General features: G+C 36.9%; 1 protein-coding gene across 5 annotated transcripts in view; it reads right to left on the bottom strand.

Annotated features, from left to right (window-relative positions):
• DOCK9 (dedicator of cytokinesis 9) overlaps positions 1-16,952 on the bottom strand; it is a 133,616-nt gene that overhangs the window by 100,656 nt on the left and 16,008 nt on the right. Inside the window, exon 1 of one of the 5 annotated variants that reach the window (XM_063304812.1) lies at positions 2,901-3,119. The exons of 3 other annotated variants lie outside the window; for them this stretch is intronic. In XM_063304812.1, the coding sequence (XP_063160882.1) occupies positions 2,901-3,014 (114 nt within the window). In that variant the 5' untranslated portion in view covers positions 3,015-3,119. Of the gene's footprint in view, positions 1-2,900; positions 3,120-16,952 lie in introns of those variants that run through there. One more of the 5 variants, XM_063304809.1, reaches the window with a different exon arrangement.

Below are 16,952 nucleotides of genomic sequence, written 5' to 3'. Positions count from 1 at the left end.
AATTAGAACATCGTGGCAGAAATGAAGGCAACAAGCTTAAATTAAGAAAGGAAAACTGGAGGGGGGAAAAAGCAACAAAGAACACTTTTTTTTCCTAAAAAACAAGGGGACTTTCTTGGGAGATCTTCCCTAATACCTTTCCCACAATAACAACCCTAAGATAAATTGGCCTGAGAGAGAAAGACTGAACTAAAGGTTTTTTTTAGTGAGCTTCATGGTCAAGTGAGCAAATCCAGCACCTTATTACTACATTATTTGGTTTTCCTATTTATGCTATTTAAAATACAAGCAATGAGAAGCAAATAGATATGCCCCTTTAACACCACAAGATTTATCAGAAAGTTGTACAGGATTCTTGATATCTATCAAAAGAAATCTGTATTTCTTCTCATCAACATCTCTCCAATACAAATCTTCCAAGCTAACATCAACTGTTCCTATCCTTTTATTGAAGAGTGGAATAGGTGGAGAAATGGAACTATATACAGTAGCAGAAAAAAAACTGAAATCTACTGATATGTGACTATCTTTACAAAGCCTGTATTTAATTTCAGGATGTCCAAAATGACAGGTGTTAATCAGTTAGCAGTTATATAAGGCTTGCATTTGGAGAGAAATGGATGCAAAGTAGTATCTCTAAGAACAATGGCATACTTGTAAGCAGCATTGTTCCCAATAGCGGAATTGATAATTCACATAATTATATTCAACTCTGTTATCAACAACAGAAAATTTTAATCTTTCATATATTTTAAAAGCTTTGAAGTCACTATTCTAGCATTATATTGGAATACTAATAAGTAGATACGAAGTTGAAATAAGAAACATTAGTAAAAAAGATGGAAATAATAAAAATGGATCCAAGACTGCATCATAGTGACCCAAAAAACTTAAGAGCATTAGATTAGATAAAGTATTGGAGATCAATGAGCAAATTTAAAAAATCAGTATATCTAAAAGTATTTAGGTGACATAGAATTGAACTGTAATCATAATATAACCGAAAGAAGTCTATGTTTTTATGATTAACAACACCTCAAGGACAGGAAAACTAAATACATAGTAACTGTCTCCTAGGTCCCCCATAGTTAATAGGAGAGTAGGTCCTGAAATGCATATGAAATGCATATGAACTTGTGTATCTCACCAGTAATTCACTCATTCTAATGAGCATCAGAATCAAAACTGCACTGGAGATTAGACAGTCTGAAGAACCCAAAGTGTCTTCAGTTTAATGGTTCAGTCCCATAATGAAGTCCAGGTAAATTCAATCCAATAGCTCATATTAAAGAATGTAATAACAATCTCATCTTGCCCAATGTCATGAGAATATATAAATGTGTATCAATAAAATCTTTATTGGTAGGTGCTTCTCACACACACACACACACACACACACATACACACACAAACCCAGCATATATACATCTGTATGATTCATATTCAAACTTCTGGTTGCTGGATATGCATACATTCTGTTATTTCAGATTATGGAAAAACAAGCCCAAATGATGTCAGCAATAACTTGATGAAACCCGTTAGGGTGTCATTAGGGAGTTGAACCATTAACACAGTTTTGCAAAACAAATATTCTTAAATCAATGTTTTTCAATACACCAAGTATCTGGATTAGTGTTAACATCTTTACCCTCCACTAATTTAAAATTTTACAATGCTTGTTTAAAATGTACAAAATCACATCAAGTATTGACATATAGAACTAATATTAAAACATTTAGTTTGTTCATGCTAAGATCAGATGTAGTCTAACTAAAAAAACTAATTTTATATAAAGAAATTAATGACCATTCCAAGGAATAGCCAGGACATAGAATGGAGACCTGGATGTTATGTTGAACACACGCCCAATAACTACTGGTCTAGTTGGGTGTGGCTCACTTCTCTGTTCAATTTTGTTTTCAATAAACATTTCCTTTGGACTTCCTTTAGTACATGTACTCATGAATTCTATACATAACATTACCCCTTCAAAATCTATGAGAATCGTTTTCTGATACAATTTTCACATTTATTTCTCTATGGAAAACATTTATAGTTAAAAGCAATTCAGTAGACGTTTGTCATTTTTGTATTCCTAAAGAATGCGCGTAGTCTAACATTGACTGCTTATCAATTGTAACCAATATTCACTTGCAGCTATGATGTTTAAAGTGTCTGACCAACAACTGAAGAACTAAATTTGGTTATCGCGCTGACTCTCCTGCTAGTAAGATCAACCATATATCTTCTGGTATCAGGTCAGAAATTACTGAGACGCAATGTTTCCCTCTCTCCATCCTCTTCCCCAGCCTCATTCCAAAATGGGGAAAAAAACATGTCAAGATTCACATGCATTTCATAGGATAAATGTGCAATCAGTCTGCTAGAGAAATTGCCCGTCAAACCCTCAACCATATAGAGCAGAACATCCTCATTGCTCCTTCTGAATATACATTCTATAGCTTGTTTTTCATTGCAGAGATACCGTATATCTAATTAAAGTCTAAAATTCTGAAACTGTGCACATTAATTTACAAGATAAAAATGTAACAATATTTGTACATTTCAAATATTAAATATTTTATAAACATTTTAAAGTGAAAGCTGAACTGGGGGCAATGGTTTCATCATAGTAAGATAGGATGAGTTTCTAATTTAAATGTATTATTCTAGTTTAATCAGTATTGAGAGACCACTTAAAAGTGCTTATAAACCCTAAAAAGGGAAAATTATATACCCTACAGGAAACATTAATCATAAATGACATAGCAGGAGACTGAAAGAAGGCGTTAGAAGGTGGAACTGATCAATCGTAAATGCTATAATCTATCCTTTGTTTCCTCTCCCCCATCATACACACGCAAACACAATCAGCAAAAGAGAGAAAACAAACACCTTACCAAAACTTCTACTTGAGTGTTCATGTCTGCTTCAGAAGCTGCTGCATCCAAACATTTTTTAGGAGAATCAATAAGTTCCTTTTTAATATTTTTACTATTTGTTCTTGCCAACATTCTTATCCAGAATATTTCACACAACTGTAAATCTCAGCAACTTTATCTTCTAACAGAAGCATATCAGTGATATAGCAAAAATTAAAGCTTCTACACCCTTAAAACTGCATAGAGAGTAAATGTGTTACTCTGCTGAAGGTTGAGTCAAGTTATGGTGGGAATGCATGACAGATAAAGACCAGCCCTTGAGAAGGGGGGGGGGGAAGAGTGTGGGAGAAAAGGAGGTGGATCCATTTCAGCATAAAACACACTAAACAGATCTTCCCCAATCTCATAAAATGAAGCTACTAATCATATACTTTAAAATATTCCAAAATAGATTTCCAAACAATTAAGTTCAACAATAAATTGATTTATATTTGTAGCTCTTTCAATCATAGTAGTCTTAATGTGAAACCAATAAGTTTTTCTCATGAGAATAAAAAGAGAGAGAGACATATCCTATCACGGTTTAATATGTGGACTCTGCCAGCTATTAAACTATGCTACCCAACAAGTTAGTGACTTTGAAAAGCAGTACAGAATAATTATTTTATGGATTCTGCTACGGAAAGGTAAAATGGCTAATTTCTCTAGCTGATGTTGCTGCCCTGATATTAGGCAACTGTATAGCTACCAATAATTTGGATATGAAAAGTCAATGTTGTATAGTGATTGGTGGGTTGGACTTGGACAGAGGACCCCCAGATCAAGTTATCACTTATTCTATAACTTCACTATAACTTTGGGCTAGTAACTTTCTCTCAGCCAAACCTATCTCTTGGGCTGATGTTGTGGTGATAAAATTGGGGAGAATCTTATTATGTACCACCATGAACTTCCAGAGAAATAGAGTATATTTGCAATAATAAATAGACCACAAGGATGGTACATATCATGCAGTTAAGCTATCCAAATACTCTGAAGTGTAAGAGATAAAGAATTCAAGTTTGTAAACCACAGAATTGGCCTTAAGGAAAAAGGCATGCACAATAGGGCAGCAATCACTGGATGAGAATTCATTCAGGCAATATCTATCATCTATCCTGAAAATATCTAGAACAGTCTCAGAATACTCTGGTGAGTTTCTTGAATGATAATTGCTAACTGTACCATTAATTGGAACAGAACACTGGAATGAACTCTTCTAGTTCATACTCTCAACTCATACATATTTCCTATATATAAAAATACTGTCAATTTTATCATAAAAGCAATGATCAAGAAATGATAAATAATCTCTATAGCAAGGGTTGTGCATGAAATGGGATACTGTTTTTTTAGAAATGTTTCAAGTGTTCCAGTGGAACACAACTTGAGACATTTCAAATTTCCAATTATACAAAACCTTCAGAACTTGGAAGACACACTTTGCTATCTTCTTCAACTCAGACTCACAAGAGTAGGTGAGGAATAGTTCATGCTGACTGGTATCTGCCACCCAACTGTGATGGAATATGAGGGCAACCTTGGAGAACAGAGGGAAGAGATGCTGCCTCGGGAATGATCAGATAAAAGGAAAGGAAGTCCATGAGACAGTAATGGTCGAAGGAAGAAACTTAAGAATGATCTGCCTGACCTCTCAAGTGATAAATAGGGAAGGCAGGAGATTTGTACTTTCAGACTTGCAAGATTCTGTTAATGTAGCCTTACAATAAAGTAGAATTAGTTCATCTTGTTGGGTTTCCTGACTGGTTTACCTGGAAAGGCTGACAATGAGCTACAGTAAAATCAGCCAAAAAGTTTTATAAATGTTTTGGAAACATCTACAAATAGAGGAAATACTTTTTCATGTTTTTTAAAAGTAAAATAATCCCCATGGACAATTTTTCTGCACATTTCAGTGATAGATAGATGGGATGGTAGTCCAAGCAACAGGGTATGGTGGACAGTGATGTTTCTGCAGTCTGTCTGTCTGATTGTTGTAAACTCTGCAAAAAGTGAAAATGCTGTGGCTTTTTTAGCTGGACCTTTGTGCCTGTTTCATTAATTCTATCAGAAAATCATTTCCAAATCCTGATAGAATTGAGTACTGGCTGCCCAAAATCATAGTAGGTCCATGCTTTTGCTTTCCTTCGTTAAGTCTACTTTCTGTGCAACTGCTCAAGCCAAAAGCTGGTCCCTTTTTTCTCCTTAGCAAGGCATCAAATCATCCATTCCAAAAAAGAGCCAGCAAGTTTGAGATCACTGAAGAAAAGTACATGCTGTTACTTTTTGGGGGGTAGTCTGCTGGATAGTCAAGCCCTCCCCTCCTGGTTATTTCCTGGTCTCCTCTCTTCCACCCAGGGCACCTCTAAAACCTGAACTCCCCGGCTGCTTCAGCCAGTCTATGATCCCAATATGAAGTCAAACTGCCAAGGCTGCCATCCTCAGAGTCCAAATCTACTGACAATAGATTAGGCTTATAGAAGAGGCTGGGTGAGTCTGGCAAAGAAAGATTAGGCTTAGTCTCTACTTTATCCTGGATGGATTTTGAATACCAGATATGTGGGGGATCTGGAGAAAGAATGGTGAGGAAAGAGGGAAGAAGTGTCCCACTCTCTGAGTAACAGATGAAGAGCAGGAAAGGAGGGAGGAACCCTTCCCTGGAATGAGAGAATTGGAAGGGAAGAACTTGGGAAAGAGCCATTTAGGGAAATTAAGGGGATGGAGTGGAAATTGGAGGGAGATGGCCTGGGATTGTACAACTGAGAATAATTGCCAAGTGGAAATGTAAAGTGGGACTTGTGGGTCATTGTCTAGTACTTGGATAACTGCAGTAGAGGAACTGTGAAGCTAAGGGAGACAGGGATGGAGGAGAGGATAGTAGTAGTGATGGACAGGAAGAAGTATGAAGGGGTGAGCTATTCCAGGGTAAATATTAGAAATTTACTTCCAATCCTGACTTCTGGCCCTCCATCCACACCACTGAGAGAACAATAGTATTAAACCCCAGGTCTGCAAAAAATCTATCCTCATCTGTGATGGAACTGAAGATAGAAGGCAGACCTGACATATACTGAGACCTGGCTGGATGCAGAAGGATAAGCGTTCCTCAACTGAAATATGTCAAGCAGGCTTTTGGGTAATGTATCTGTCTTGACACCAGCAAGGGAGAGGTGAAATGGCTATATCATGAAAACTTGGTGATTACAAGGACCATTGCGCCACAAGCAGCTAGAGACAAGCTGGGCATGCTGTTGTACTGCCTTTCCAGTTGCATGAGGCACTTGTACTGCCTTTCTGAGCTGTTTGACATCATTGAAGGTGTAGATTTATCCAGGCTGCTAATTATGAGTGATCTCAACTTCTTCTTCCTGTTGTCAGAAGCAGCTCGGAAATCCATGACAAGCATGTGTCACTCCCACATTCCTTGTGACATGTAACAGAGTTTAAACCCTAGCTCAGCCCTGAGGAAGAGTAAGAAACTCAAGATTACCCCACCTTAATTCTCTTTGATACAAGAGAAGGCAGACAGAAACTCTATCAGGCTTTCAAGATTCTGTTATTATACCCTAAAGCAATAGAGTTCCAGTTGTTCTTGTGGTGTCTGTTTCCTAATCTGCCCTACCTCAAAGGGTTGACAATGATATAAAAAATGCATTAAGGTTATAACACATTTCAAGAAATACTATATGCAAAAAAAGGAGAAATCCAAGCAAAACTAACTGAAAAAAGGAAAGAAATGAAAGAAATTATTTCCATGAGTACATTATCATGTTCTTAACAGCAGTCCAAATACAATTTATTCAACATTCTTTGATAGATTGAAATTGGTAATTCCAAATTTTAGGAATATGGTTTAACAGCACATAGACATCTTCAAGGTTCAAAGTTTTTTTCTATGAACCTGGTTTACTATAGTAATAATATCTAAACCACTAAGGAATTAACACTGGGCGCAACTATAGCATGTGTGCTAGAATTCCATCAAATTTATTACTTCACCAGAGCAGAAAGTATATCAGCCAACCTTTTTTGCACATCTTTCAAGGAGTCCCATAAAGCTGGGTTTTGTTTTGTTTTGTTGCTGAACGTTTGTATATCATATGACGCAGACCTGAAGCAACTGATTTTGTTTTGTTGTTTATTTGTTTAGTTGCTTCCGACTCTTCGTGACTTCATGGACCAGCCCATGCCAGAGCTTCCTGTCGGTCGTCAACACCCCCAGCTCCTCAGGGACGAGTCCGTCACCTCTAGAACATCATCCATCCACCTTGCCCTTGGTCGGCCCCTTTTCCTTTTGCCCTCCACTCTCCCTAGCATCAGCATCTTCTCCAGGGTGTCCTGTCTTCTCATTATGTGGCCAAAGTATTTCAGTTTTGCCTTTAATATCATTCCCTCAAGTGAGCAGTCTGGCTTTATTTCCTGGAGGATGGACTGGTTTGATCTTCCTGAAGTCCAAGGCACTCTCAGAATTTTCCTCCAACACCACAGTTCAAAAGCATCGATCTTCCTTCTCTCAGCCTTCCTTATGGTCCAGCTCTCGCAGCCATATGTTACTACGGGGAACGCCATTGCTTTAACTATGCGGACCTTGGTTGTCAGTGTGATGTCTCTGCTCTGAACTATTTTATCGAGATTGGTCATTGCTCTTCTCCCAAGGATTAAGTGTCTTCTGATTTCCTGACTGCAGTCAGCATCTGCAGTAATCTTCGCACCTAGAAACACAAAGTCTTTCACTGCTTCTACATTTTCTCCCTCTATTTGCCAGTTATTAATCAAGCTGGTTGCCATAATCTTGGTTTTTTTGAGGTTTAGCTGCAAGCCAGCTTTTGCACTTTCTTCGTTCACCTTCATCATAAGGCTCCTCAGTTCCTCTTCGCTTTCAGCCATCAAAGTGGTATCATCTGCATATCTGAGATAGTTAATGTTTCTTCCAGCGATTTTAACTCCAGCCTTGGATTCCTCAAGCCCAGCATGTCGCATGATGTGTTCTGCGTACAAGTTGAATAGGTAGGATTTTACCAAGTAACATATTCCAATTTGCTATTTCATATTTCTTGTATATTATCCAAATCTATTTTTTATTAAGTTTTAAAATTACTGAAATAAAAATTGTTGATTTGGTCTCTGTGGCTTTCTGCAATACCTCCAACACTTCTGGAATTTTGGAAGCCACTAGATCAACAGGACAATACAATGAAACTAGTAATTGTTTTAATTGTCCATACTGTCATTTGGCTATATTATATTAGATAAGTTATATTCCTTTTGTAATGCTCCAAAGGTATCATTAATTATTACCTGACTGAAAGTATTAATTCCACTTTTAGCCCAAATTCTCCCCCTGACCAAAAAAAAAAAAAGTTTTCCAACTAATTTTAGATGGCTCCTATTGGAAGAACAGTTTGAGGCCACGGTCAGGAGAGCCTTCATCCAATTTCAGTTGATATACCAGTTGCGGACTTAATGAAAATACATGACATTTAAGATGATCACTCATGTCTTGTCATCTTATTTGGATTATTGTAATTCACTTTATACGGTGTTGTCCTGAAGATTACTCAGAAACTTCAACCCATGTGCTTATCGGCAGTCTCATTACTGTCATGTAACACCACTGTTATAGTAGCTGCACTGGCCTTCTATGCATTTTTGAGTGAAATTCAAGTTGCAGTTTAACACCTGACCCTATGACTCAGGAACTGCCTTTTCCCAATAGATTCTATAAGCCAGTCTGAGCATACATGTGTAGTTTGCTACGGCCTTCTTCCAAGATGTTTTTCACTTCTCTCTTTATCCTGATATTCCCTGGAATTCTCTCATGCAAGTACCAAGCAAGCCAATCTCTGTTTATCTTCTGAGCCCAAACTCTGGAACAAGAGGTGTTACAATTTGCTGAGGGATTTCAAATATTTAATTAAAAAATAAAATGTATATGTATTTTGTTTTTTTAAAAAAATCTTAAACTTTCAAGAGATAGCCACATCTATTGACATATAATTGTTTCCATCTGAAATCTTTCGAGTTCTAGCCTTTAAATATATATATATGTGTATGTATGTATGTATGTATGTACCACTCTACCTGCAATACCTTCAGTATTTACTAGCAACCCTCAAAACGCAAAACACAATTAATTCAGAACAATCTAATTCAGCACTGCAAATTCTGCCATACAACTATTTCACTAAGTTCTTCCATACAGTTGCAGAGTTTATTTGTGGCACATAAATAGCACAGAGAAAAGTATTCTGTGGTTTATGAAAGCTTCCCTATCTGATAATTAGCTGGACATTTTTTCCTGACTACAGATGACCAATTGTGGTGTTGTTTCATATAAAGTAATATAAACACAGGACAAGCTTTGGGAACACATAACCTTTTAGAAGCTCAATCTAGAAACAACCCTGATCAACTTATTTATTATATTTTTTAAAAGCCCACAAAATATGCATCTCTTGTGCACTAACCAAAGCTATTCTTATTACATGTATCTAATTAAATTTTTAACAGTTGTCAAATTACCAATAAGTGATAACTTACAATCATAAAAACATAAATAACAATAAGCCAAATAAAAATAACTACTAGTTTTGTCAGCATATTGTGTTCAAATACTCTAAATAATAAAATGCTTATACCCAATTTAATCCTAATCAAAGTGTTTAATGGTTTGACTCTACTATAGCAAATAGATTATATCTAGACCTTCTCAGATTCTTTGTACAAATTCTGATTTATCGAAAAGCCACTTTGGCTTATAAACACTGGTGCTTCTCTGAAATCTCCATTCCCCAAGTTGGTGTTTAAGTCTAGAAAAAGATGCTGTTCTACATAAGAAAAGGGATATGAAAAAGGGAAGTATTATTACTACAATACTTCAACTTTTGGACAATAATTCTTGACCTAAACTGTAAGGTATAACTAGGTTCATAATATTTCATTAAGACAAAACCTAACATATCATATTATGAATTTAATTTATTTGAATGAACATTGAATATTAGGTGGTGCTCATATGCATTTCCAAGCTGTGGGTTAGAACTGAAAAGAAATAATATATACAAAATATACTATAAACGAACATTTACATGTTCATGAGTTACAACTTGAACACTAATAAGCATTGTATCTGACAACCTTTGATAGCCCATTAACCCATTTTAAAATATAGACACTCATTTATTACTGCTCTGAAAAGCTATAAAACAGCAACTTCATTCACATTTGCCTATTAGAAATTGTGAAGTGACCATTATTTGTAACAAAATAGCTTTGTTTTAAAATACTGTGAGAGTCAATAAGCTTTTAGTTGTATGTGCGTAACCCTGAGTTCCACAAAATAAAATAATTTATTAAAATATTAAATGCATTAAGCCATTCATATGTACTAGCTTAATCTGGACTACCTTTCCTTGTAGAAATGAAGTACTGTAATTGCATGATTCACTTAACATTCCTAACATTTAACACAGAGCAAAACAAGTTATTCTTCCAAAGTTGTTCTATGTAGAATATGCATTATAACAACTTAAATCACAGTGTAACTTTTTTTTTAAAAAAAGTACATTATATCCTACCTACCTTACTTGAAGTCATGCCTCAAACTACTAAAGTTTCATTTACTTAGTTTTTTTCTACAGAACTTCTTTTTAACGCGCTGAGAAAATTATCAGAGGTCATGTAACATCTCCAAGTAATACTGGCCTCAAATATGGGTTTCATGTCCATCATAAAGCAGAGTTTTATTAGAAGACACACCCAGCACTGAGCTGCAGCCACTGTCATTTTCTTTTCCTAGAATACCTCCGAAGTCTAAATTAAGCTTAGAGGCATTTTCTCAAAATATAAGTTATGCTTGAGTCTGTTACTTTAAAGCATGCTAGCCTCCCCTTCAACTTCTTCAATGAAAAGAATAATAAATAAAATTAGGAAGGATAGGGGAATTGGCAAGTGCTAGTGAACACATAGTTATCTTCAGGCACCATGCTGGGTATCCACGGTGTAGACTATGTATTATGTACATGATTATTTTGTTCACTAAAAATACTTGGTTTTCATTTATTACCTTATTGCAATGAGGCTCATTTATCAGCCTGAATTCAAATTCTTTCCTGAATAATCCTGACTGAATTTAGTCACATTTATTCCTGAGTAAACATTATGTGAAGACCAGCTAGCTCTCTTGAAAAGGGTCTAATGCTGGGAAAGGTAGAAGGAAAGAGAAGAAGAGGACGACCAAGCTGCAAGGTGGATGGACTCAGTTACAGTACAGTGGCTATGAGTCCACCACTGGAAGACCTGAAAGACCAGGTTAGGCATAAATCATCATGGAGAAAATCTATGTGGTTGCTAGGAGTTGAAAACAACTTGAGGGCACATAATCGATCAATCAATCAGTCAATCAAAAACACATCTGGGATTGCACTGCACTCATACTTTTAGAACTGCATTCATGTGCACACTTCTAAATGAGTAAGCTGAAGTAAACAAACTGGGTCTTATTTCTTAATTAAATATAAATGGATTATTTTATGAAAGCTACACTGGAAGGGGACGTGGTGGCGCTGCGGGTTAAACCGCTGAGCTGTCGATCGGAAGGTCGGCGGTTCGAAACCGCGCGGCGGGGTGAGCTCCCGTTGTTAATCCCAGCTCCTGCACACCAAGCAGTTCGAAAACATGCAAATGTGAGTAGATTAATTGGTACCGCTTCGGCGGGAAGGTAACGGCGTTCCGTGAGTCATGCTGGCCACATGACCCGGAAGTGTCTATGACAACGCCGGCTCCAAGGCTTAGAAACGGAGATGAGCACCGCCCCCTAGAGTCGGACTCGACTGGACTTTACGTCAAGGGAAACCTTTACCTTTACTACACTGGAAAAGATTTTACATAAAAAGCAGCCTAGAACAAAGGTAGGTAAAATTGCTGTATAAATTTGATAGCTAAACCAAATAAAACAATTTTATAAGTTATTATGAAGGTATAAGAATATTTAAAAAGTCCTGCTAGATCAAGCTATAGCCCCATCTAATCCAGAGTAGTGTATTATGCAGGGGCCAATAGGATGCACTGAAGAAGATAACAAGCCTCAACCTGAAGACCATAGCCCCTTTCCATTGTAACTCTCAAGCAATCAGTATTTAAGGCAGGCTGCCTATGATTCAAGATGTAGTAAACAGCCATCAACATAAATACCTACTGAAAACCTGATTTTCCATGAACGTGTGCTTTTAAAAAACGTTTATTTTCAACTATCCTTTTAGACTAGGGTTTTGGATGTTGTTGTTGTGTGTGGTTTTTTGTTTTTTTTTAGGGGAGGGTGCCTTTGAGTCACTCTTACTCCCGCTGACTGCCTTGGCAAGTATATAAAGTTTCTTGGCAACATTTTTGGAAATGGTTTGCCATCACCTTCTTCCTAGAGCTGACAGTGAGTGACTGACCCAAAGTCACCCAGGGTCTGGATGGGGAGAAACTAACTTCAATTTGACCCTGGGAAACACAGAGTGGCTTTCGGTTTTTGGCCCCCCAGGGTCTGGGGATATGCTATCTTTGACTCTGGACAGGTGGCACTCCCCCAGATACAGCAGGTGTGCAATTTGAGGGTCCTCCTAGACTCATGGTTCCTGCTCGATGAGTAGGTAGGAGCTGTGTTAGGGAGGCCTTTGCACAGATCCATCTTGTGTGCCAATTGCACCTTCTCCTTAACCAGGAGACCTTGCTCATGGTCACTCACACCTTAGTCACTTCCTGCTTGGATTACCCTGCAATGCGCTGCACATGGGCTGCCCTTGAAGATTGCCCAGAAGTTACAAGTGGTCCAGAATACAGTGGTGTGCACAATGTTGTGTGCCCCTAGGTTTACCCATATTATACCCCTGTTGTGTGAGCTGCATTGGCTCCCAGTCTCCTTCCAGGTGCAATTCAAGGTGCTGGTTATCACTTTTAAAGCCCTACATGGCATGGGACCAGGTTATCTGCAGGACTGTTTCTCCCTGAGGGTATCTGCCTGTCCCGCCGGAGTGGAAAGGGTGGCACTTTAACGTCCCTTTCCTTAAACATTATGATCTTGTGGGTCCTCGGAAGCATGTGTCCTCCACTGCAGCCCCCACCCTATGGAACACCTCCCCCCTGAGATCCAACAGGCCTCCACCCTTTTAATCTTCAGGGAACCCTTAAGACCTGGATCTTCCCCCAAGCATTGAGATAGGGTAAGGTCAGAGCGGGATGAGAATGTTGTGGGTTGCATCAGGGAAGTATGGTTGTAGATCCATGTTTTGCTGTTCTTCTGTTTCTTTTGTTTTTATAACTGCATATATTGTTTTAATTTTGGGTAAGCTGTCCAGAGTTTGGCTTAAGATCAGTGGCTACACAAATATTTTAAATAAATAAAATTAGAGGCAGAGTCTTAAATTTACCACAGGTACTCTAGGAAGGAGTAGGTGGAGAATGGAGGCAATGGTTGGCAACTAAGATGGACCTAGAGAGCTCCGGCTTTTAAAACATTATGGGTGCAGCGGATTGGGCAGTATCTAAATTGTTAGTTGGATGGCAGCCTGAAGTTCACAAAGAGAAAGAGGCAAGCCCAGGAAAATTGCGAAAGTCTACAAGAAGGAAGTGCCAGGGGAATTGGCTCCTCAACATGGACGATCCCTAAGGGGTTGAAGATGACAGAAGATCAAAGGTTTTACCAACCAGAGAAAAGCCAGCAGCCAGCCTTACTCACAAAGGGGAAACTGCTACCATTACCTGTATGCCCTTCCTTAATTTGAAATTAGTTAGTAGGTAGAGCAACACACACATACACACACAAACATTCATACTAGGCCAATGTTATATAGTGCATACAGTTATATACTGTGCTAGATCCATTGGATCCATAATAGAGAGAAAAAAGTTCACTGTTTAGTATCTCAAGTCACTGTGCCTTATTTAGAAATGGAAAGGAGGCAAGAGAACCCAAGCTTGGCGTCTCTAGCCATAAATAAACCCTGCTAGCTCTGCTAAGAATGTGGCTTGAAATTGAAAGTAAATGCTTAACAAATATTTGCTCTTGGTCTGGTTGTTTGAATAAAAGAAAAAACATTCTGAAATGATGTTTTGCACAGAGCTTCTAATAAAACGCAAGAACCAACTGAAAGTTCTTGTGCCTATCACAGTGGCCATAAAGCAGAACATAATTCAAATTGGCTGCCATTAGCACAACTGCTGATAGCCAATTCCACAATTCAGCTATGTGCTATGTGCTATGGGAAAGAGCCAGTCAAAAACCTCCAAGGATTTAATTTCAGGGGATGACCTAATTGTGAGAGAGGAAAAAAATCTCGCTTCTCATGTAATCTATGCCATGCATATTTTTTATTTATCTCTATCATGTCTCTCCTGACATTCCTTTGTTCCAAACTGAAGAACACCTGCTGCTATACTCTTTTCTTGCAGGGGCGCTGTTCCAGTCCCTAATCGTTTTTGGTTGCCCATTTTTAATCTCTTGCACCACTATAAGCTATTCTGTTAAAACAGTAAAAATAATTTAGGTTTGGGTAAGAGGTACTGCATGCATTTAGTTTTTCTTAAAATTTCACTTTTCTTCTACCAAATGTGACTAGATGTATCAGAAAAAGGTAGCTCAAGCAACGCTATATGTCCTATTACTAGAATGCATAAAGTAAAGCAGATTGCCAAGTCACTTGCAGTAGAGATCTGGCCATTGCTTTTGCAATAGAGCAAATGGAGCATATCTTCAAATGATAAAGATGACTGCTACTGATTTCTCCAGCCTGAATAGGAATGCTTATTTTCTGTGATGTACGTTTCTCACAGAAACCCTGCGCACCAGGCCCTATTTTTCCAGAAAGTCGTCCAGTCCTCAGAATTAAAACTGAAAGATGATGAGAGCTTCAGGGGAAGGGAAAGATAAGTAAATTGTTTCTGTGAACAGACATTAGCATCAACATCAGTACTCACAGAAATGAAAATGGAGACACTGAAAGCAGAAATACAAACCTAAATGACAAATTTAAGAAGGCAACCAAATAAAAAATTCAGGATTCAGTGCTGCTCATTTTATTCTCAGGAAGTAATAGAGGAGGAGTGAGAAGTTTGAGACAAACTATTTTTAGCCTTTGGGTTTTAATCACAACAGGACAATGTTTATTCTACTTGTTACAGTAGATCGTGATCAGAAGTGTTCTTGATCAAATTTGGTTATAACCAAAAATGCAACTTTTAGTACTCAGTATTTCCTTCAAAGGGTTCTAGAGAAATGAAGGAATTATATCTATTTGTATATAAATATTTAAAAAGGGTCAGAAGCTTGATTTTACCTTGTACAATCTTTTCACAATGAAGTATATTGATTATAGAATTTGGGTTTCTGGCTAAAATAAGAAATTAACGTGCCTTTTTTAAAAAATCAAATGCCTTATATTATTAAAATTTGAAGTTTATCTCCATAAATACTTCATTTTTTTAATGACTCTGATGTGCTTTATGTGGAATTACCTTAAAGAATATTTCTGCAATTGCTATAAAATACAACTGGACAGCTTTCTAGAATATATTACACATAAATTGTATAAAACTGTTCTTATACAAATGATACTGGTTCCAAATTTAAGGTGCTTGGCTATAAAGTTTTAGCCAGGATACCCCAAAATCTTGCTTATCAACCCACCTGCAATTTACTATCTTCCTCAAATGCTCTGCTGTAAATTGCAGAGCAAGAGAAGTTAGTGAAATGGTGGCATGGAAGCACCGAGATTATAGCACTTCCTACCCAAGTAGCTGATGGCTTTTCTGTTAGTAGACTATCAATATTGTTTCATCTGAACTGGTTTAAGAGATATTTCATATTCTGTATTATTTAAAAATAGTCTATTCTGTACTTAATATAATTGTCTTGTTCTTAAAAATTATGTATCTCCTTAAGCATGACTTTGGTCAGAAAGGCAGTTGGTAACTATCTTAATAAATATTAAAAAGACTATGCAAAGATTTATTTTAGGTTCATTGGTATCTTAATGCTCAGTGCATCTTTTTTCAAAAACAATGTTCACATAAAATAAAATCAGCAAATATTGAGAGAGTTTGAAAATAACTGTCATAATAAAGATTTGGTCTAATTAATTTCCCTTTAGATTAACATACATTTTTGTCAAATCAGATGTCCTAAAATAGAATAATCAGTACTATGTTCATTATTAATGTCAGAAGCCATTAAGATGCATACTTGTTATGTGCAATGATTGTCTGTACTACTGAAGTATTAGATGCTACATTACCACTCCCTCAAATGCCAATACAACAGGTCCAATACCAAGATACATCATATATTGCTAAGTATGCACTATTCAACAACTTCCTTATGCTATATGTCCACTTCATTATAGAAATAAAAACATACTTGAAAAGATCTTTCTTCTAAATGCTTTGCTTATCCTTACCAGCAAGCACTTCATCTTTACAGAAAGGAATAACTTGTTTTATTCTTCTACCTCCTACTACCAATTATAGCTAGAAATACTCCTTTTCCAGACACATGCTTTGGACATTCATAAAACAACAATGAGCATGCTAAAAATAGTACTCTATAGACATACCAAGAAAAATATTAATGTTTTACTAAAAATATTGCTTAAAATTATTATCAGTAGCATTTTAGCATGTTGTACTATTATTAAAATAGTAATAATGATTCAACAGCAACAGAATCAGAATGGGTGGACAATTTCAGAAGCATCAGTTATAAAATATATTAAATCAATTTAAAACATCTTAATGAAGCACATCAACATTTACCAAAAATGAGTGGATCAGTATCCCAGAATCTTCTTTTGTTAAGCTATTTGCTGTATATTCCAGAGCTTTATTTTCTCTTTGATGTTTGCAAATATATGAACAGTTTCTCTCAATAACTGTACGAATACCTTTAAATAAAATAACACTCGTCGTACAACCCATTACAAATTCTCTGCAGCCTGCCCTTCCAGCTAACGTATCTATTCTAGAATATATTCCTTTAATTCACAAGCATGGTTT

This window comes from Candoia aspera, chromosome 5, assembly GCF_035149785.1.
Source record: "Candoia aspera isolate rCanAsp1 chromosome 5, rCanAsp1.hap2, whole genome shotgun sequence".
Classification (NCBI taxonomy): domain Eukaryota; kingdom Metazoa; phylum Chordata; class Lepidosauria; order Squamata; family Boidae; genus Candoia; species Candoia aspera.
Note: the sequence above shows the minus strand (reverse complement) of the source record. Positions and strands in the feature narration are given on the sequence as shown.